The sequence below is a fragment of the Osmia lignaria genome, chromosome 16 (genome assembly GCF_051020975.1).
Source record: "Osmia lignaria lignaria isolate PbOS001 chromosome 16, iyOsmLign1, whole genome shotgun sequence".
Lineage (NCBI taxonomy): Eukaryota > Metazoa > Arthropoda > Insecta > Hymenoptera > Megachilidae > Osmia > Osmia lignaria.
The window spans coordinates 7,914,778-7,930,758 of NC_135047.1; the positions used below are offsets into that span (position 1 = coordinate 7,914,778).

Genomic DNA, 15,981 nt, shown 5'->3' on the forward strand with positions numbered 1-15,981 from the left:
TTATTTTTAAAACATAATAGTAAATAATTATTACAATATTTAAAAAATAGCACTAGCAATTTAGAGGAAATGTAAAGAACTTTTCTCAGCTAGAGTGCGCTGCTTTGCGATTAATGGAATAATTGTTGGCTAAGGAAAAACAGTAAAATTCATTGAGATAATTGTGCCAATAAGTTTTAACATCAATATTATTTAAACCGTAAACCTTTTACACAATATCAGTGAACGTTTTACAATGTTTCTTGTAAATATTAAACCAGTATGTTATCATCAGTTTAATATTGTGAGAGCAACCAATATGGCAGTGCATTCGAAAACTACCTTCTGCTCCTATGGCGGATAATAATGTTGTATATACAAACATATACGAGGAATAAACGCCTTATTGATATTTTATAAAATGGTGATATCTTAATAACAAACATAAATTAAATAATATTCATGAACTAGCAATCATTTGAATGTACAACATAACCGGAAGAGCTCTACGACGCAATCGATCGGCCATCACCGACTCTCGATTGACCAAGTTTGAATCTTGTAACGGTCGCGCAGGTAAGTTGTAAGTGTCGTATAATATAACATAAATCTTATTTTCGTATACGATGTTCTAATTATGAACTTGTATTTATTGAGTATCCCATGGAAGTCTAATTATGTGTAGGTAGATGGATGCAGTTTATCTTTCTTACACCCACTCTAACCTTCTATGTGTTTATGCTTATGTTTTCTGATTGCATTAATTAAATTGTGTCCTTTGTATGTCGGTGGCACTGATGACATACTTGTTTAATTATTATTCACAGTATCAGATAATAAACATAAACTAATGATGGAGGACACAAATGATGTATTAGTATGTGCAACAGAATTCATAAAAGGTAATACATATAAAAATGAAGGGAATACAATTTTTTCATAAAACATTTAATGGGTATTACATTTTCTTTAATCTTTTTTAGATCGGCTGTATTTTGTGACATTGAGGACAACAATAAAACCAAAGAGTACTCCAAACACTCATTATTTTAGTATTGACGATGAATTAATTTATGAAAATTTCTATGATGATTTTGGTCCATTGAATCTGGCTGTGCTATATCATTATTGTCAAAAGGTCAACAGAAAACTTAAAGCAGTAACTTTAAAAAAGAAAAAAATTGTACATTATACAACTACAGTTCCAGGAAAAAGAGTGAATGCTGCTTTCCTCATAGGAAGTTATGCTGTAAGATATTTATGAATTATTTTTGTTCATGTTACTAATGCATTAGCTAATCATAAATATACTAATGTTAATATTATTCCTTAGATATTATATTGTAAACGAACAGCAGAAGAAGCATACAACTGTTTAACCAGTAGCCCTAATAGTCCACCATTTATTATGTTTCGGGATGCTTCTGTTGGTACACCATGGTATCAGATATCCTTAAGTGAATGTCTTAGTGCTATATATAAATGTCACAGACTTGGATTTTTCAATTTTCAAGACTTCTGTGTGAAAGAATATGAGTATTTTGAAAGAGTAGAAAATGGAGATTTAAATTGGATTGTTCCTGGTAAATTCATTGCATTTTGTGGACCTTATGCTAAATTTAAAATAGAAGATGGTAAATATTTGTATCATAATTATAAGTACTGATCTATTTTTTTTTTTCATTTGTTATTTCTATTTTCTTTTCTTTTTTCAGGATATCCCCTTCATGCACCAGAGTCATATTTTACATATTTCCGTTATAACAATGTAACTACCATTATACGCCTTAATAAAAAAATTTATGATGCTTCAATTTTCACAGATGCAGGATTTGATCATAAAGATCTATTTTTTGTCGATGGTTCGACTCCAACAGATTCAATTATGCGGCAATTTCTTAAAGTAGCAGAAAATGCATGTGGTGCTGTTGCTGTTCATTGTAAAGCAGGGCTTGGTAGAACAGGTTCTTTAATAGGCTGTTACATTATGAAACATTATCATCTAACAGCTCATGAAACAATAGCATGGATAAGAATATGTAGACCGGGTTCAGTAATTGGGCATCAGCAAGAGTGGCTAGAAAAGTCTGTATCTTTATTACATCCCTTTATTATTTTGTCGTGATAAATTTTAACCAGATGATAAATTTTAGGAAAGAAGCATATCTTCATTCTCTGCTGAAAGAACCATTACAACCTCAGAACGGCAATCCAGTACATAAATATGGAATATACTCCATAATTGGTAGACCTAAAACGTCATTTCTGTCTAATTTAAAAGATGGTCATCTTGTACAAGATAATGTTTCGGGAAAAATGCATCGCGTGGATGGAATTGCATTTCATGACTTCAAACGTACTACAGGAACTAGTGCAACTAAGTACACAACTTTAACCGAGGGTGATAAATTGAATCAACTGAAAGCCAAGAGAAAACGTTTGCTAACAAATCATGCTCCTATTAATACAAGTACTGGACCATCAACAGTAGTACAGTAAATATTATTAATTCAACTCATTATTATCGGCAAAGCTGTTATCAATCGAGATGTATCATATTTTCAGTCCTTACTTAAAACCATTATTACAAACAAGAAGTCAAAAGAATGCAATTAATACAATCGCTGGAAATAAAGAGAAGGATCCTACAAAAAAGCTTGTTCCTAGAGCAACTACAACTTTTACTAAAAGGTCTGTAAAATTAATTAGTTTTTATGTTGTCCTTTAAATTTGATCTTAATAGTTTTTTAATGTTGGGCTTTGTGACTGTACTAAGATTATGTAATATGCTCGTTATGAAATTGTTGCATGTTATGAAAGTTAATAGAAAATTATTGTTTTGTTTTTTTACTAAAAATTATAGAAATTGGATGGCCCGCAGTAACACCTGTGATCCACCTCCACGTCGTGTTAAGTCTACCAAATCAACAACACAGATCCATAATATCAATAACAGCAGCAACAGTGGGAGCAGTAATAATACAACCACCGCCTCCACCACTACTACTACCACCACCATCACCACCGCTACCACGTCCATGACCACTACTACCACCACTACCACCATCAAAAACAACAACAACAACAACAACAACAATACATCTACCAGTATTTCCGTTACCTCGATATCTATACCGAAACCATCGGTAACAAGGGCCAAGATGACAAAATCTATAAGAACCTCATGCATCACAGAAACCCGTACTGCTAATGCGCCTACAAACAGTTCGGTTACGCAACCACAGCAAGGCACAAATATGATCCTCAGGTCTGCAGATCGAGTAAATCGCTATCATTCTTTAAGACAGTAAGTCTCAGTAACTGTTACTTCTAAAGTTTCTCAAAGTAACAGTTATATATAGCTTTATCAAATTTCCCAGTTTTTAATTAATACATTTGATGCATCGATAATTGATAAATTACATATGTTGTACATTATGACCAATCTTCAGCGATTTTCGCAATTAGAATTATTATATTAAGCGAGACATATGTGAATTTATTATTTTTAATTTAATGTGTACATATATTATGTATAAAAGAATGTAAAGTTATATCTAAAAATTTCACATTATTTATCATTAACATTAACTTGCATGTATCATTAATTTCTTATCATCAATAAGTATTGCATGCATTAACAACAAATTGTCATTTAATTTTTGAAGTCGTACTAGGTTGGACAAACGAGAGTAAAACAAGATTATATATCTAAACAAATTTGATATATTATAAAAATACAAAGAAAGGATACCTTTTCGTTGAATTCAATTACTGTCCACGTCTTGAAACTAAGTATATTACATTTAAAACTCAGCATCAGTAGTACTGAGATGGCTAACGAACCATTCCCATTTCTTTCTGTGACTTGCAGTGCGCGCACGACCAAAAGTTATAAAACTGCATTTATCAGATGACTAACTGATGTTCTAAGTGGCATTGAAAAGGACAATCCAGTAACTCAAGTCTATCAACAGCGCAGAAGATCTCATCGTTTAAATCCGACCATTTAATAGAAACGTCTTGTTGATCTTCAATCACCAATTCAAACAGCTATTGCTTTTATCACGATTAACGGAGAACAAGTAGATCTATAGTTATTATCAGCTTTCTCAAGGTAGTTTATTTTACGTTTATATTTATATTTCGGATTATAAGTTTCTCATGTTTACACAATTAACGATCTATGTGGCTTTTAAAGTTCTTCCATATTTTGCGATGCGTTGAACGTTTGCAAAAGATATCAACATAGCTTTTTGTTAATTTTAATTTACTGCATTAAAAAATTTCTGCTGGCCAGAAAAAATATATTGAAATAATGTTAAATATAGTAATATTCCTTTCTATTACTTATCTCTAGGTGGTGAAAACTTACTATTATTCACATTTAAATTTCATCAGAGTAATGTTGCTTAAGTGAGAGTTGTGTAGCCTTTCAATGATCATTTGGTTGTAAATAAATTGGTCTTTTCTTGTTTTGACATCAGTGGCTTTATCAACAATCGAATTTGATTTTTAATTTTTATTAGCACACAATGATTTTTGTTAAGTAATATTTTTGTTATTACGATCAAAAACATTAAAGTGAATAGAAACTTACAATCCTAATGTACATTCATTACACAAAAGATAATATTTGAAGATAAACATAATATTTGTTCATATAACTATTAAATGATAGAAGAATGTTACATGTTATATAGATTTTATAATTTTAAGTTGAAACAGTTTATAAAAAATCATACTATCCGCATAATATGCTTTAATAAGAAATTGCAATCATAGTGTGATGAAAGTAAATTTAATATATTAAAAGGGCTACATAATTAATATGATTATGTTGTTATGTATGAGTTTTAACTGTGTCTTCAGATTTTTTTTTACTCATTAACATAGATATGTTAATTATTTGTCTTACATTACTTTATAGTAATTTTTATACAAAACATATCAAGTAATGTGATTAAAAATAACATTAGTGTGTTCAAATACTTTGTGAAATATATAAGAGTCTATAAACCTTTGTGTTTATATATGAGTATGAAACAATGAAACAAGTTTTAACAAATTTGAGAATGGAATATCCAGATACAAAATAAGATACATCAATAATGTATATTATTAACTGTTTTGATATTTCATTCTTTTGATACAAGTATGATTGAAAATAGTTTAAAAGCTGGAAGATTTACGTTTTTTTAAATAATCCGAGGATACAGTTAAAAAATCATTTACTTTTCAAAATTTTATGTATGATGTAAATAATAATAATAAATGTTTAATGTACAAATACTGTTAAATGCAATTATAAGATACACAGGCACTGTTTTCAAATGTTTGTAACTATAATGGCTTTTGAAAAACAATATTGTATATTCTGCTGCATATTTTCTAATAACATTTTCCAGTCTTAACATTGTTTTGTATTTTAAACATTTTATTAAAAATTGCTCCTGCACTTACAAATTGCTTTAGTACATGATTTTACAAAAATTGAATATACAGTGTGTAAATTGTATTTACTGTTTAACAAAATTACTTTTATAAATATAGCTTAAAAAATACTATGAAAATATTAATGCACTTTAAATATTTTAAATATTTAAAAGGAATTGTATAAATTTTACTATAATATTAATGGCAGTAAAATTGTCCGAATATATTCGTATAATTATACACGATAGTGTGTAGTATAATTCATGTATAATTATTATTTTACTTTTTATGATTGTGGAATATGCAATTAAATTAATAATGATGTGTAATGTGGATATATATATATATAGATTTTATCCAAAAGAATATATGGTGTACGTGTATAATATATTATGTGTATATACACATGTTTGTATATACATAAAAACTAATAACTATTTTAATAAATTAAAGCATTTCATGAAGAAATGTCATCGATATAAGCAAAGATATTTTAATAATATAAAATGAATCGTGGTATGCTAAATTTTTAAATGTAAGATTAAAAAGAAAGTACGTTTTGTTTAATAACAAAAAGAACAAAATTGTGAAATCAATTGTACATTTATCATTTTTATAAGAATTGAATTTGTAATTACAGATTGTAATTATCGCAAGCAACACTTTTTACGAATAATTTGTAACTAATGAAATGGAGTTGAACATAACATTATATATATGAAAGTCCTTGTACTAATGATTGTCTACTACTAAACAATATCATATAACGCATTAATTACACTTTCGTAATAGTGTTAGACAAATTGTATATTTACAAAAGTAGGTGTATTATCATTTAATTATGTAGTTAATCGTATATGCGCGTATGAGTGGACATATGTAGGTGTATGCGTGTACCTTTAAACACATAGTGTTTCAATTTTTGCCTTACACGCGTAATTCAACTTGTAGAGAAATTCTTTCATATATTTTATAAACAAAAAAAAATGAGTGATTAATTCTGAAATATTTTATTTTTTGTTTGTAACTCATAGAGTACAAGGTACATTATGTTATAAAATATACTGTTGTGTATTGTATGTACATCTCACTAGCAATCAAAATCAAAGTGTAAAATCAATTGCATTTTGATTGAAAAAATATCTTTATCTACTATTAATCTTATGTTCAAGTTTGATAACATAAGATATCAATGGAGTATTATTCAACAAATATAGCATATAAACATTTTAAAATTACAATGTATTAATTGTTTAATGTGCTTTATATACACATACGTGCAAATCTACTTTATATTATGTTATAAATCTAATAAAGACTATGTATTTTACTTATTTTCAGAATTTATAATTATGCTACTTTTCCTTCTTAAACTATTTCACAGTAAAAAAACTTAAGTGTAAATTATTGAAAATTGATAAATGTTTAACTTATGCACCTATTATTATCTGATTAAAAAATATATACAATATGTAGCAAATATTACCCAGTGGCTAGCAAATCCAAGTTGGGACCATTTTTCAATAGTATGAATGTAATTGTATCCTGTTTCTTGTAATTCAGATGTATCAAACATAAGACCTAAATAAGCTAAATGAAAAACTGATAGTCCAGAAAATAGCACATTTGTTAAAAACACCCACCAACAATTCTGAGTATTGTATGTATGTGTACATTTATTGGTTGTACATAATTTCGATGCAATACATGCATCGAAAATGTTTGCAAGCATAGATCTAAGTCGATATTCTACATATGTATAAAATCCGAGACTAAGTAAAACTGCTGCCAGTTGAAAATTTAATCCATGTAAGAGAGCACTTGTTAAATATGTCATTGTTACGGCTCCGAATTTTCCTAAATATTTAATATTAGGACGGAATATATCTAAAAATTTAGATACCAATTTAAATATGGAACATCTTATAATTTCAATATACACAAATGAGTTTAGATATCAGTACCTACATGTTTTTAACCAGAAATGCATTGGTATGTTCCAACAAACAACAACGTCTACAAGTGAACGTGGAAATTCTATTTTTAACGGTTTTACTATAGTTTTCAAAGATAGTGGAAATCCTCCTAATAACAGTAAAGTGGATGCAATGAATGAAATAAAATAATGAGATGTTCGAAAAGATAGTGCATCTCTGTAAGCTAATAACCATCTGCAATGAGAAAGAATATTAATATGTATTACAATGCGGTAAAGAAATTAAATTATAAGCTCTCTTTCTTTACTAACTTCCAAGAATTATCCATAACTATCCATTGTGTCCAACAATTTGAAATAGTTAAAAAAAATAAAGATAAAAGCGCATATTGAATAGCATAGATCATCCACCACTTACCCTGAGAAATAGAAAATATTATTAATGATACCTTTTAATTTTATATAATTTGCAACAAAAAGTTTCTATACCTGATTGTTCGCATAATATATTGATACGTAATCCTTAAATGATATCCATGGTCCAAAAAGACATGTGACACCACAAAAAGTGTATCCCATATAGGTATAAATATCAGGTAAATCATTTGATTTTGTTTTGTCTATTGCTACACTGATTGTTTTCATTGCCATTGTCATTACTACACTACGTATTTTATGCCAAGTTATTGGTGGCATACAGAATTCGCTTAAAAAGGTGAAGATTATAGAAGAAACATTATTCTTTTACATACTTCAATTTTACTACACATAATTGTTTGTGGTATATGTTTGGTAACTTACCAATATGCAATAATAAAAAGGGCTGGCAAAAATATTGCTAGATTTTTACAATATTTTTTAGGTACATATAAAATAGTGTATGAAATTATACAAAATACTAGTAAGGTATATAAACATTCTGGTACATAATGATAAATATTGTATATACCAATTAACATTGACAGTACATGAAAAGTTTTCTGTGACACATGCCCTGTAATATTAAATTAAAAGTAAGGCACTTAAATTCATATTTTACCGCTTTGTTTATATATACATATATACGTATCTATAAGAATATATCTTACGGGAATGAACGCATAATCTAAATATAATCGTAGAAATGAATAATGGTAGTATATATGTAATTGTATCGTAAACAGTAGGACAGAAGCAATATTGATATAATTCAAATAATGTTTCTCGTTCTGTCTCTTCAAATTCGTATTCATATTCAGCGTCTTGTAAATATTCGTGTCCGATAAAATCATCTTCATCGTCGTAAAAAATTGATTCCTCCACATCATCCATCACAGTAGAAATTAAATTGCCGGCGTTTCTTTCTCCATAGTATAGTTTGACGTTAACCATAACGCCAACTTCATTCTCAATGCCATCAAAATGAAAATTATTATTATTATTATTTTTTAATAAACCACATATGATTAAGTGAAATAAAATATTTAGAACATATTTTTATAATTTCAAACTTGAACATTCTAAATTATTTAATGTAAACATTGTGTTCGATATTTTTTTATTTTATTTTACATATAATTTATACTGTATATTCAATGTACAAATATTTTAAGTACTTTAGAGAAAATAAGAAAGAAAGGCGAGTATGTAATACATAAAGATGTGATTTTTATTATATATTATATACAAGTACATTTTATTTACATCATATGTATTAGTACATACATTTAAAATAACAAATAGCAATAAACATTTCAACATTCAGTGATACAAGTGAAATGCAATGAGATATAAACCTTAAATTAATTATATACATAGTAAATTAGAAAAGATGTTTAACTTATTTTTTGTAACTTTACAAACTTTGTACACTGTTTTACATTTTTATTTATTATTTTGAAAGAAGTAATAATTCTTTTTCAAGCTACTATAGTAACTAAGGTTTTAAAACAGGCATAGAACTAGGTTCAGGTAATAATCCTAAAGTTTGTAAGCAAATCTGTGCTGCTTCTGCTTTAGCTTGTTTTTTATTAGGACTTGCCACACTTGGTTTATATTCAATTCCATTAACTTTAACCTGAAATATAATATTGGATGAAAATATGTACAATTTAATGATATAATAAAATGTAAACTATTAGAGTTATATACTTTAAAAAGAAAATTTTTTCTATGATCTGGTCCACATTCAAAACACAGTTCATAAACTGGAGCACCAAGTTTCCGCTTTGAACAATATTCACCCAATAACGATACTGGATGTTTTCCTGTAATATACGAATTTCAGCTTATTCATATTATATCACAAATAATTAATAGTATGACGATTACTAAAATATACCTTCCAAAGTTTTAATTGCCGGTACTAGCGGTTTTGTAGCTTTTCCCACTTTTTGTCCAATATCTTGTTCTGAAACTAGGCCTCTTTTATCCAATTTTACTTCAAGCTGCAAGGGCTCAAGTGTACCTTCTTTATTTTTTCCCAAACCCTCCCCTGGTCGCCAACCCATCTTCTGTAGTAAAGCCATACCCATCCCACCCGAAACAGGCTGTGCTGATACTAACTGATCCTAAATAGTTTATTAGATTAGGACATAATAAATTTTGTAAAATCAACCAAAATTAAAAAATAAGAATGACAACAATATATAATAAAATATAATTTCGTTACTCCATATCCAATTATGATATCTCAATGTAGTAACTGATTATGTTAAGTTCAAATATTTTTTGGGTGAAAATACTTACCAAAAAAAATCATAAATTCGACATCACGCCGCTGAAGTTGTTTCTTCTTTGATGTAGCTACGTGCCTGTAACAAACCCTCAGGTGGATGCAGACTAATGCTAAATATCCCAGCTTTATAACAAAAAGATACAATAACTCCTGATGAAATCCTAAGATGGGAAGCTGATGATAATTAGCAATAATCTCACAGGAGCTCATTACATATTCGATAGCAATTATTTTTTCTTGCACATTATAAATTAACTGCAAAGTATATTAGCTACATCGTTTATCTATTAAATATAGAAATTCTTATATAAAATAATGATGCTCCTGTGTCCATGCAGACACAGAATCTACTTCTATATAAGAAATAGTCTGTGCCTACATCACAGTTCTTATCAGATCTGCTATATTAGATATAGCATTGATCTTGATAGAGACTGTACCTGAAAACTTGTTACAGGCAATATCAGTATCAGGCAATGCGTGGTGAAAAGAAAAAAAGTAGGCAAAAGCTATAACGTATATAATACACATGTTTCAACATGTGTATTAACGTTCCATAATGATAACTGATCAACTATTTCATATGCAATAATATAATTAGATGAAACACTACTGTTATAATTTATAAAATAGATTTTAATGATCAAACAAATATGAAAGGGCAAATAATGAGATATAATCATCTTGCAAGTAATACTGTTACCTTACGAGCCCAGGCTTGATAACCTGAAGTAAGTTCTGCAGGTGAGAGCACTTTGGCTCCAGTACTGCCAGTAAACTGCCCTGGCATTTGTTTGCTCTCAGCCCACGTCTTCATCTGTTAATTATACATCATACAGTTATACAATATACAATTATATGTGACACAATTTAATCTTATACCTCATTTTGAGCACGATACATTTCATTCTGAGCAAACACATCATTTGGATTTTCTCTTAATTTTCTCATTGCTGCTAATCTTTGGGATACTATCGAACCAATATCCACTGTCTGTAAATACATATAATGTATGTAAAAATCTAAACAGGGAATTATATTCCTTCCTACCTCTGGCGCTGTTGGTTGGGGAAAAATAGTTGATTGCACTGGATATACAGGAGCAGTCGGAGGCATTATAACAGAAGGTTCAGTCGGTACAGAAGGTGGTACAAATTGCTTTTTTGGTTCTGGTTTTTTTGGTGTAACTGGTACCCACTCGTTTTCTGTGAAAAGTTGAAAAATTGTAAAATTCAAGTCAAAATATAGATATTTAAAAATAGTTAAAGATAGATATATTACCGCTTTTTCTATGATGTTGTCCACTCGATACAGGAAATTGTAAACGAAGCTGGTTTGACGATTCTACAGTTTTTTCTTGGAATGTTTTGGTAGGCAATTGTTTTGCATCCTAAACATACCAGTAATAATACATAAACGAATTAACTATTAATATTATTACTTTGTTAGTTGTTTCAAACTCACTCGAATATTCATTATAATAGAACTAGGTCGTCCCTTAAGTAGAAATGGATGATGAAAGCCTTTCTCAGACTCACTTCCATCTTCTTCTGAAGAGATACTAGAAAGTTCTCCCAATGCTTCAGATTTTGATAACGATTTACAAAAATCTAAAACAAAGAAATTACTTTAACTATCAAATATGTTACTAATAATTAAGAAATCATATGTTTACATTAATAATTGAAACGCTTACCTGTAAGTTCATCTACCGTTTTTCCACCAGCTTGTATTGCAGCAATAGCTTTGTCCTGTTGTACTAATGGTAATGTTCCTTGTTTAATCATATTTATTGCATTCCTCCTTGCTATTTCCAACAATTTTTTCTTATCAATTTCTATTCTTTCCCTTATAAAATGTAAAAATATATAATTTACAAACGACATTAATGAAATTACGTACAGATATATTAACAAGTATACTTATAGATTAATAAATAAATCATACTAACTTTCGTTCCCTACTTCTACTTCTACTTCGTCCCCGCCCATACTTATCTCTGCTTTTATCTCTGCTATGTCTTCGCCTTTCTCTACATTTCGTAACTTTTTGTCTATCACTGCTTCGACTTTTATCGTGTCGATCTGTACTTCTGTCTCTTCGTTTATCTCGACCTCTGCTTCTACTTCTATGTGAACTTGTACATGATCTAGATTCCGAAGATCTTTTCTTTTCTTCTAAATGACAATTATGACTATGCTTACTATCTCTGCTTCCAGTTTTATTGGTATAGTTACATATTTTATCTTTATATTCACTATCCATATATAATTTTGATTTATCCACATCTCCTAATCTTTTCTTTTCTTTTTCTCTCAAAATAAGTCTCAAATCATTTTTTGCAGTTACTCCTTTTGAAAGACTCAACCCTTTATTTTCCACTTTTTCCAAGCTTGGACTTAACGTTGATGATCTATGTAAACTACAGTGTATTGGACCTGGACTTAATGTTCTATTGTCTGTACTAGTATCAGATAATTCGCCATCTTCCATCCTGGCAGCCTTTTCTTTTTCTTTATTTTCTATTTCTTTCACTGTCTCATTATATACTGCACTATTTTTGAGGTCTTTTATTAGGATTTTTCCTTGAACTGCCTGTTTTGGTTTTTCTATATGTACAAACAAAATATTGTAATACAAATTTATAGGTTTAATAATAATACATTTTATTTAAAATAATATTTTGTGAAGGAACAATTATCAAATAAATAATACAAACCAAGAATTATAGGTATTAACTGCTCTTCAGATTCATCCTGAACTTTTTTTGAAATAGGTGGCAATTGAGGACTATCTGGCTCGTTTGAAAAAGCATCTGTTATCTTTGATTCATTTTTAACTAACACTAATTCTTTGACATTCTCTGATGCACTGATATTTTTTTTTTCTAATCCATTATCTTTGTTATGACATTTCCTTTTTATGTTATCATAAGTATCAAGTTTTGTTGTTTTACTTTTGGGTTCATCAGTATCTGATGATCTACTTGAATCATTTTCATGCTTCCTTTTTGTCTTCTTTTTATGTTTTTTCTTCTTCTTAACACCTATTTATTACAAAAAAGAATTGCTTTTAAATGTAAATAATATACACATATATATACCTACCTATATTTTCAAATATTAATAACAATTATATCTTACTGTTACTGTCAAGATCACTATTGCTCTCAGAGGAATAACGTTTTGATTTCTTTTTATGCTTTTTGTCTTTATGTTTATGTTTTCTTTTAGACTTTTTCTTTTTGATCTTAATTTCATTAGGGTTTTCGATTTTAATATTAGCATTTGGAACTTGCTGATCAGTATTTATAGGTGATACTATTCCTTCTTCAGCATCAAATGTACTAAACAACTCTGTCAATATTTCATTTGATGATTTCTCTGGTAATCCAGGCTCCGGCTTAATTTTTATTTTATCAACGCCGACAGTTGTTATTAAATTTGCGATATCAAACAAGTCTCCCATTACTAACATTTATTCATTCTAATGCATTACAAAAAAAGACAAATATATTAAGTAAAGGCTTTTGTTGATTTAATGTACGAACACCGACCTCATTCCGTTGTATGTCATCTTATTGAACGCACAATCGCCATTATAGGATTTGAAGTCAGCGACATCTCTTCTACTAAAAACAGGCACTACAGATACAAGAAGACAGGACATCCCTTTGTTCTCGAGGACTGGTGACCAACGGGGTCTCAGACACCCCAAATGCCAAAATACCGATACGCAAACACTGATGGTTCGGGGTCCTAGACACCCCGGATGCCATTATGTCGGTATGCAGTGTCACTGATGCTTTGGGGTCCCAGACGCCCCTGATGCCATTATGTCGGTATGCAGTATCACTGATGCTTTGGGGTCCCAGACACCCCGGATGCCATTATGTCGGTATGCAGTGTCACTGATGCTTCGGGGTCCCAGACACCCCGGATGCCATTATGTCTGTATGCAGTGTTATTGGTGATACGGGGTCCCAGACACCCCGAATGCCATAATGTCGATACGCAGGGAGAATCAACGGTGCTTCGGGGTCCCAGATACCCCGGGATCGAAATAGGTCGTATCCATCACTATTCCGAACAAGTGAGTTTGACGACTTGTTCGTTTTCCGTTCTTATATTTCGCTAGATTCGCTCAAACCCATCACTAATCCGAACAAGTGAGTTTCGCGATTTGTTCGTTTTTCGTTCTTATATTTCGCTAGATTCGGTCAAACCCATCACTATTCCGAACAAGTAAGTTACACGATTTGTTCGTTTTTCGTTCTTATATTTCGCTAGATCCGCTCAAACCCATCACTATTCCGAACAAGTGAGTTTCACGATTTGTTCGTTTTTAGGTCTTATATTTCGCTAGATCCGGTCAAACCCATCACTATTCCGAACAAGTGAGTTTCACGATTTGTTCGTTTTTCGTTCTTATATTTCGCTAGTTGCTTCGGGGTCCTTGAAACCCCAAATACCAAACTGTCGGTATGGAAACAGTCTTGCAGGCGCTACGGGGTCCCAGACACCCCAAATGCCATATTAATGGTATTCAAATGCGACAGTTGTGCTTCGGGGTCCCAGAAACCCCAACTGCCATGATGTGGGTATGCAATCAGCATCGTTTGTACTTCGGGGTCCCAGAAACCCCAACTGCCATGATGTGGGTACGCAATGAGTAACGTTTGTACTTCGGGGTCCCAGAAACCCCAGGATGGAACCAGGCCTGTATAACCAGACCACCAGTGATAGGGGGTCCTTGGCACCCCAGACGTTAGAATATCGGTATGCAGAGATAGTCATCGGCGTTTCAGGGTCCATAATACCCCTATATGCTATCAGGTCGGTATGCAGAGGAGTATGGTTGTACCTGTCAAACATACATAACCCATATTTTATTTTCTGCGTTCGTTTTTTTGCTGTATTTGTCTTTCTAACTTATTGAATAAACGCATTAGGAGACTGAACGTCTTGATTTTTTTACTCCCTTACATTTCTTTATTTTTTACATCGCTTCATCCCTTACATCCCTATATTCTCTTCATCCCTACACTCTTTTCACCTCTACATTCTTTTCATCTCTTCATCCCTTACATTCCTACATTCTCTTCATCCCTCCACTCTTTTCATCCCGACACTCTTTTTACCTCTACATTCTCTTCATCCCTCCACTCTTTTCATCCCTACACTCTTTTCACCACTACATTCTTTTCATCCCTACATTCCTTACATCCCTTCATCCCTTCCCTACATTCCTTACAGCTCTTCATCCCTTTCCTACATTCCTTACATCTCCTCATCCCTTCCCTACATTCCTTACAGCTTTTCATCCCTTCCCTACATTCCTTACATCTTTTCATCCCTTCCCTACATTCCATACAGCTCTTCATTCCTTCCCTACATTCCTTCCATCTCCTCATCCCTTCCCTACATTCCTTACAGCTCTTCATCCCTTTCCTACATTCCTTACATCTCCTCATCCCTTCCCTACATTCCTTCCATCTCCTCATCCCTTCCCTACATTCCTTACATCCCTTCTTCCCTTCCCTACATTCCTTACAGCTCTTCATCCCTTTCCTACATTCCTTACATCTCCTCATCCCTTCCCTACATTCCTTCCATCTCCTCATCCCTTCCCTACATTCCTTACAGCTCTTCATCCCTTTCCTACATTCCTTACATCTCCTCATCCCTTCCCTACATTCCTTTCATCCCCTCAACCCTTTCATCCCTGCATCCTTTATAATAAATATATTATGAAGACTGCTTCGAGTAATGGTAAGTAAAGGTAAGTTAGTTTTTCGTCAAAATTTTGCAAAATTTAGTTCCTTTTCTCGCCGCCAGAGGGCGCTGATTCGACATCGAAATTTTAGTTCACATTTTTGCCGCTAGAGGGCCAAAAATTGAGCATGGTTTAGTTC

The 15,981-nt window shown here is 31.1% G+C and overlaps 3 protein-coding genes across 9 annotated transcripts; 1 reads left to right on the forward strand and 2 right to left on the reverse strand.

The window, feature by feature from the left end:
• The first annotated feature begins 4 nt into the window (after nucleotides 1-4).
• On the forward strand, nucleotides 5-6,206 carry cdc14 (cell division cycle protein 14). 3 transcript variants are annotated; one of them, XM_034316228.2, is made up of 9 exons: nucleotides 5-555; nucleotides 807-881; nucleotides 963-1,228; nucleotides 1,313-1,613; nucleotides 1,695-2,064; nucleotides 2,133-2,474; nucleotides 2,575-2,670; nucleotides 2,843-3,286; nucleotides 3,854-6,206. In XM_034316228.2, the coding sequence occupies exons 1-9, from the start codon at nucleotides 462-464 to the stop codon at nucleotides 3,894-3,896; spliced, it is 2,031 nt and encodes a 676-aa protein (XP_034172119.1). In that variant the 5' UTR covers nucleotides 5-461; the 3' UTR covers nucleotides 3,897-6,206. The 3 variants fall into 3 exon arrangements, with proteins under 3 accessions (XP_034172119.1, XP_076548927.1, XP_034172118.1); XM_076692812.1 differs by having other exon boundaries at nucleotides 9-555; nucleotides 1,803-2,064; nucleotides 2,545-2,670; XM_034316227.2 differs by having other exon boundaries at nucleotides 14-555; nucleotides 2,545-2,670.
• A 149-nt stretch (nucleotides 6,207-6,355) lies between these two features.
• por (Protein-serine O-palmitoleoyltransferase por) lies at nucleotides 6,356-8,784 on the reverse strand. Of its 2 annotated transcripts, XM_034316759.2 has the most exons (7): nucleotides 8,440-8,784; nucleotides 8,153-8,345; nucleotides 7,841-8,057; nucleotides 7,664-7,770; nucleotides 7,384-7,586; nucleotides 7,059-7,302; nucleotides 6,356-6,996 (listed from the first exon to the last, which is right to left on the reverse strand). In XM_034316759.2, the coding sequence occupies exons 1-7, from the start codon at nucleotides 8,720-8,722 to the stop codon at nucleotides 6,984-6,986; spliced, it is 1,260 nt and encodes a 419-aa protein (XP_034172650.2). In that variant the 5' UTR covers nucleotides 8,723-8,784; the 3' UTR covers nucleotides 6,356-6,983. The 2 variants fall into 2 exon arrangements, with proteins under 2 accessions (XP_034172650.2, XP_034172648.2); XM_034316757.2 differs by having other exon boundaries at nucleotides 6,356-7,302; nucleotides 8,440-8,783.
• Nucleotides 8,785-9,130: 346 nt separating this feature from the next.
• On the reverse strand, nucleotides 9,131-13,693 carry LOC117600944 (Son RNA binding protein). Of its 4 annotated transcripts, XM_034317055.2 has the most exons (13): nucleotides 13,624-13,693; nucleotides 13,211-13,553; nucleotides 12,787-13,113; nucleotides 12,019-12,676; nucleotides 11,764-11,915; nucleotides 11,532-11,677; nucleotides 11,349-11,457; nucleotides 11,118-11,272; nucleotides 10,950-11,060; nucleotides 10,771-10,884; nucleotides 9,672-9,900; nucleotides 9,482-9,597; nucleotides 9,131-9,407 (listed from the first exon to the last, which is right to left on the reverse strand). In XM_034317055.2, exons 2-13 carry the CDS (start codon nucleotides 13,542-13,544, stop codon nucleotides 9,267-9,269), a joined length of 2,592 nt encoding a protein of 863 aa, XP_034172946.1. In that variant the 5' UTR covers nucleotides 13,545-13,553; nucleotides 13,624-13,693; the 3' UTR covers nucleotides 9,131-9,266. The 4 variants fall into 4 exon arrangements, with proteins under 4 accessions (XP_034172946.1, XP_034172945.1, XP_076549047.1 ...); XM_034317054.2 differs by having other exon boundaries at nucleotides 13,211-13,685; XM_076692932.1 differs by lacking the exons at nucleotides 9,131-9,407; nucleotides 9,482-9,597 and adding an exon at nucleotides 10,079-10,190 and having other exon boundaries at nucleotides 9,677-9,900; nucleotides 13,211-13,685.
• Between the last annotated feature and the right edge of the window lie 2,288 nt (nucleotides 13,694-15,981).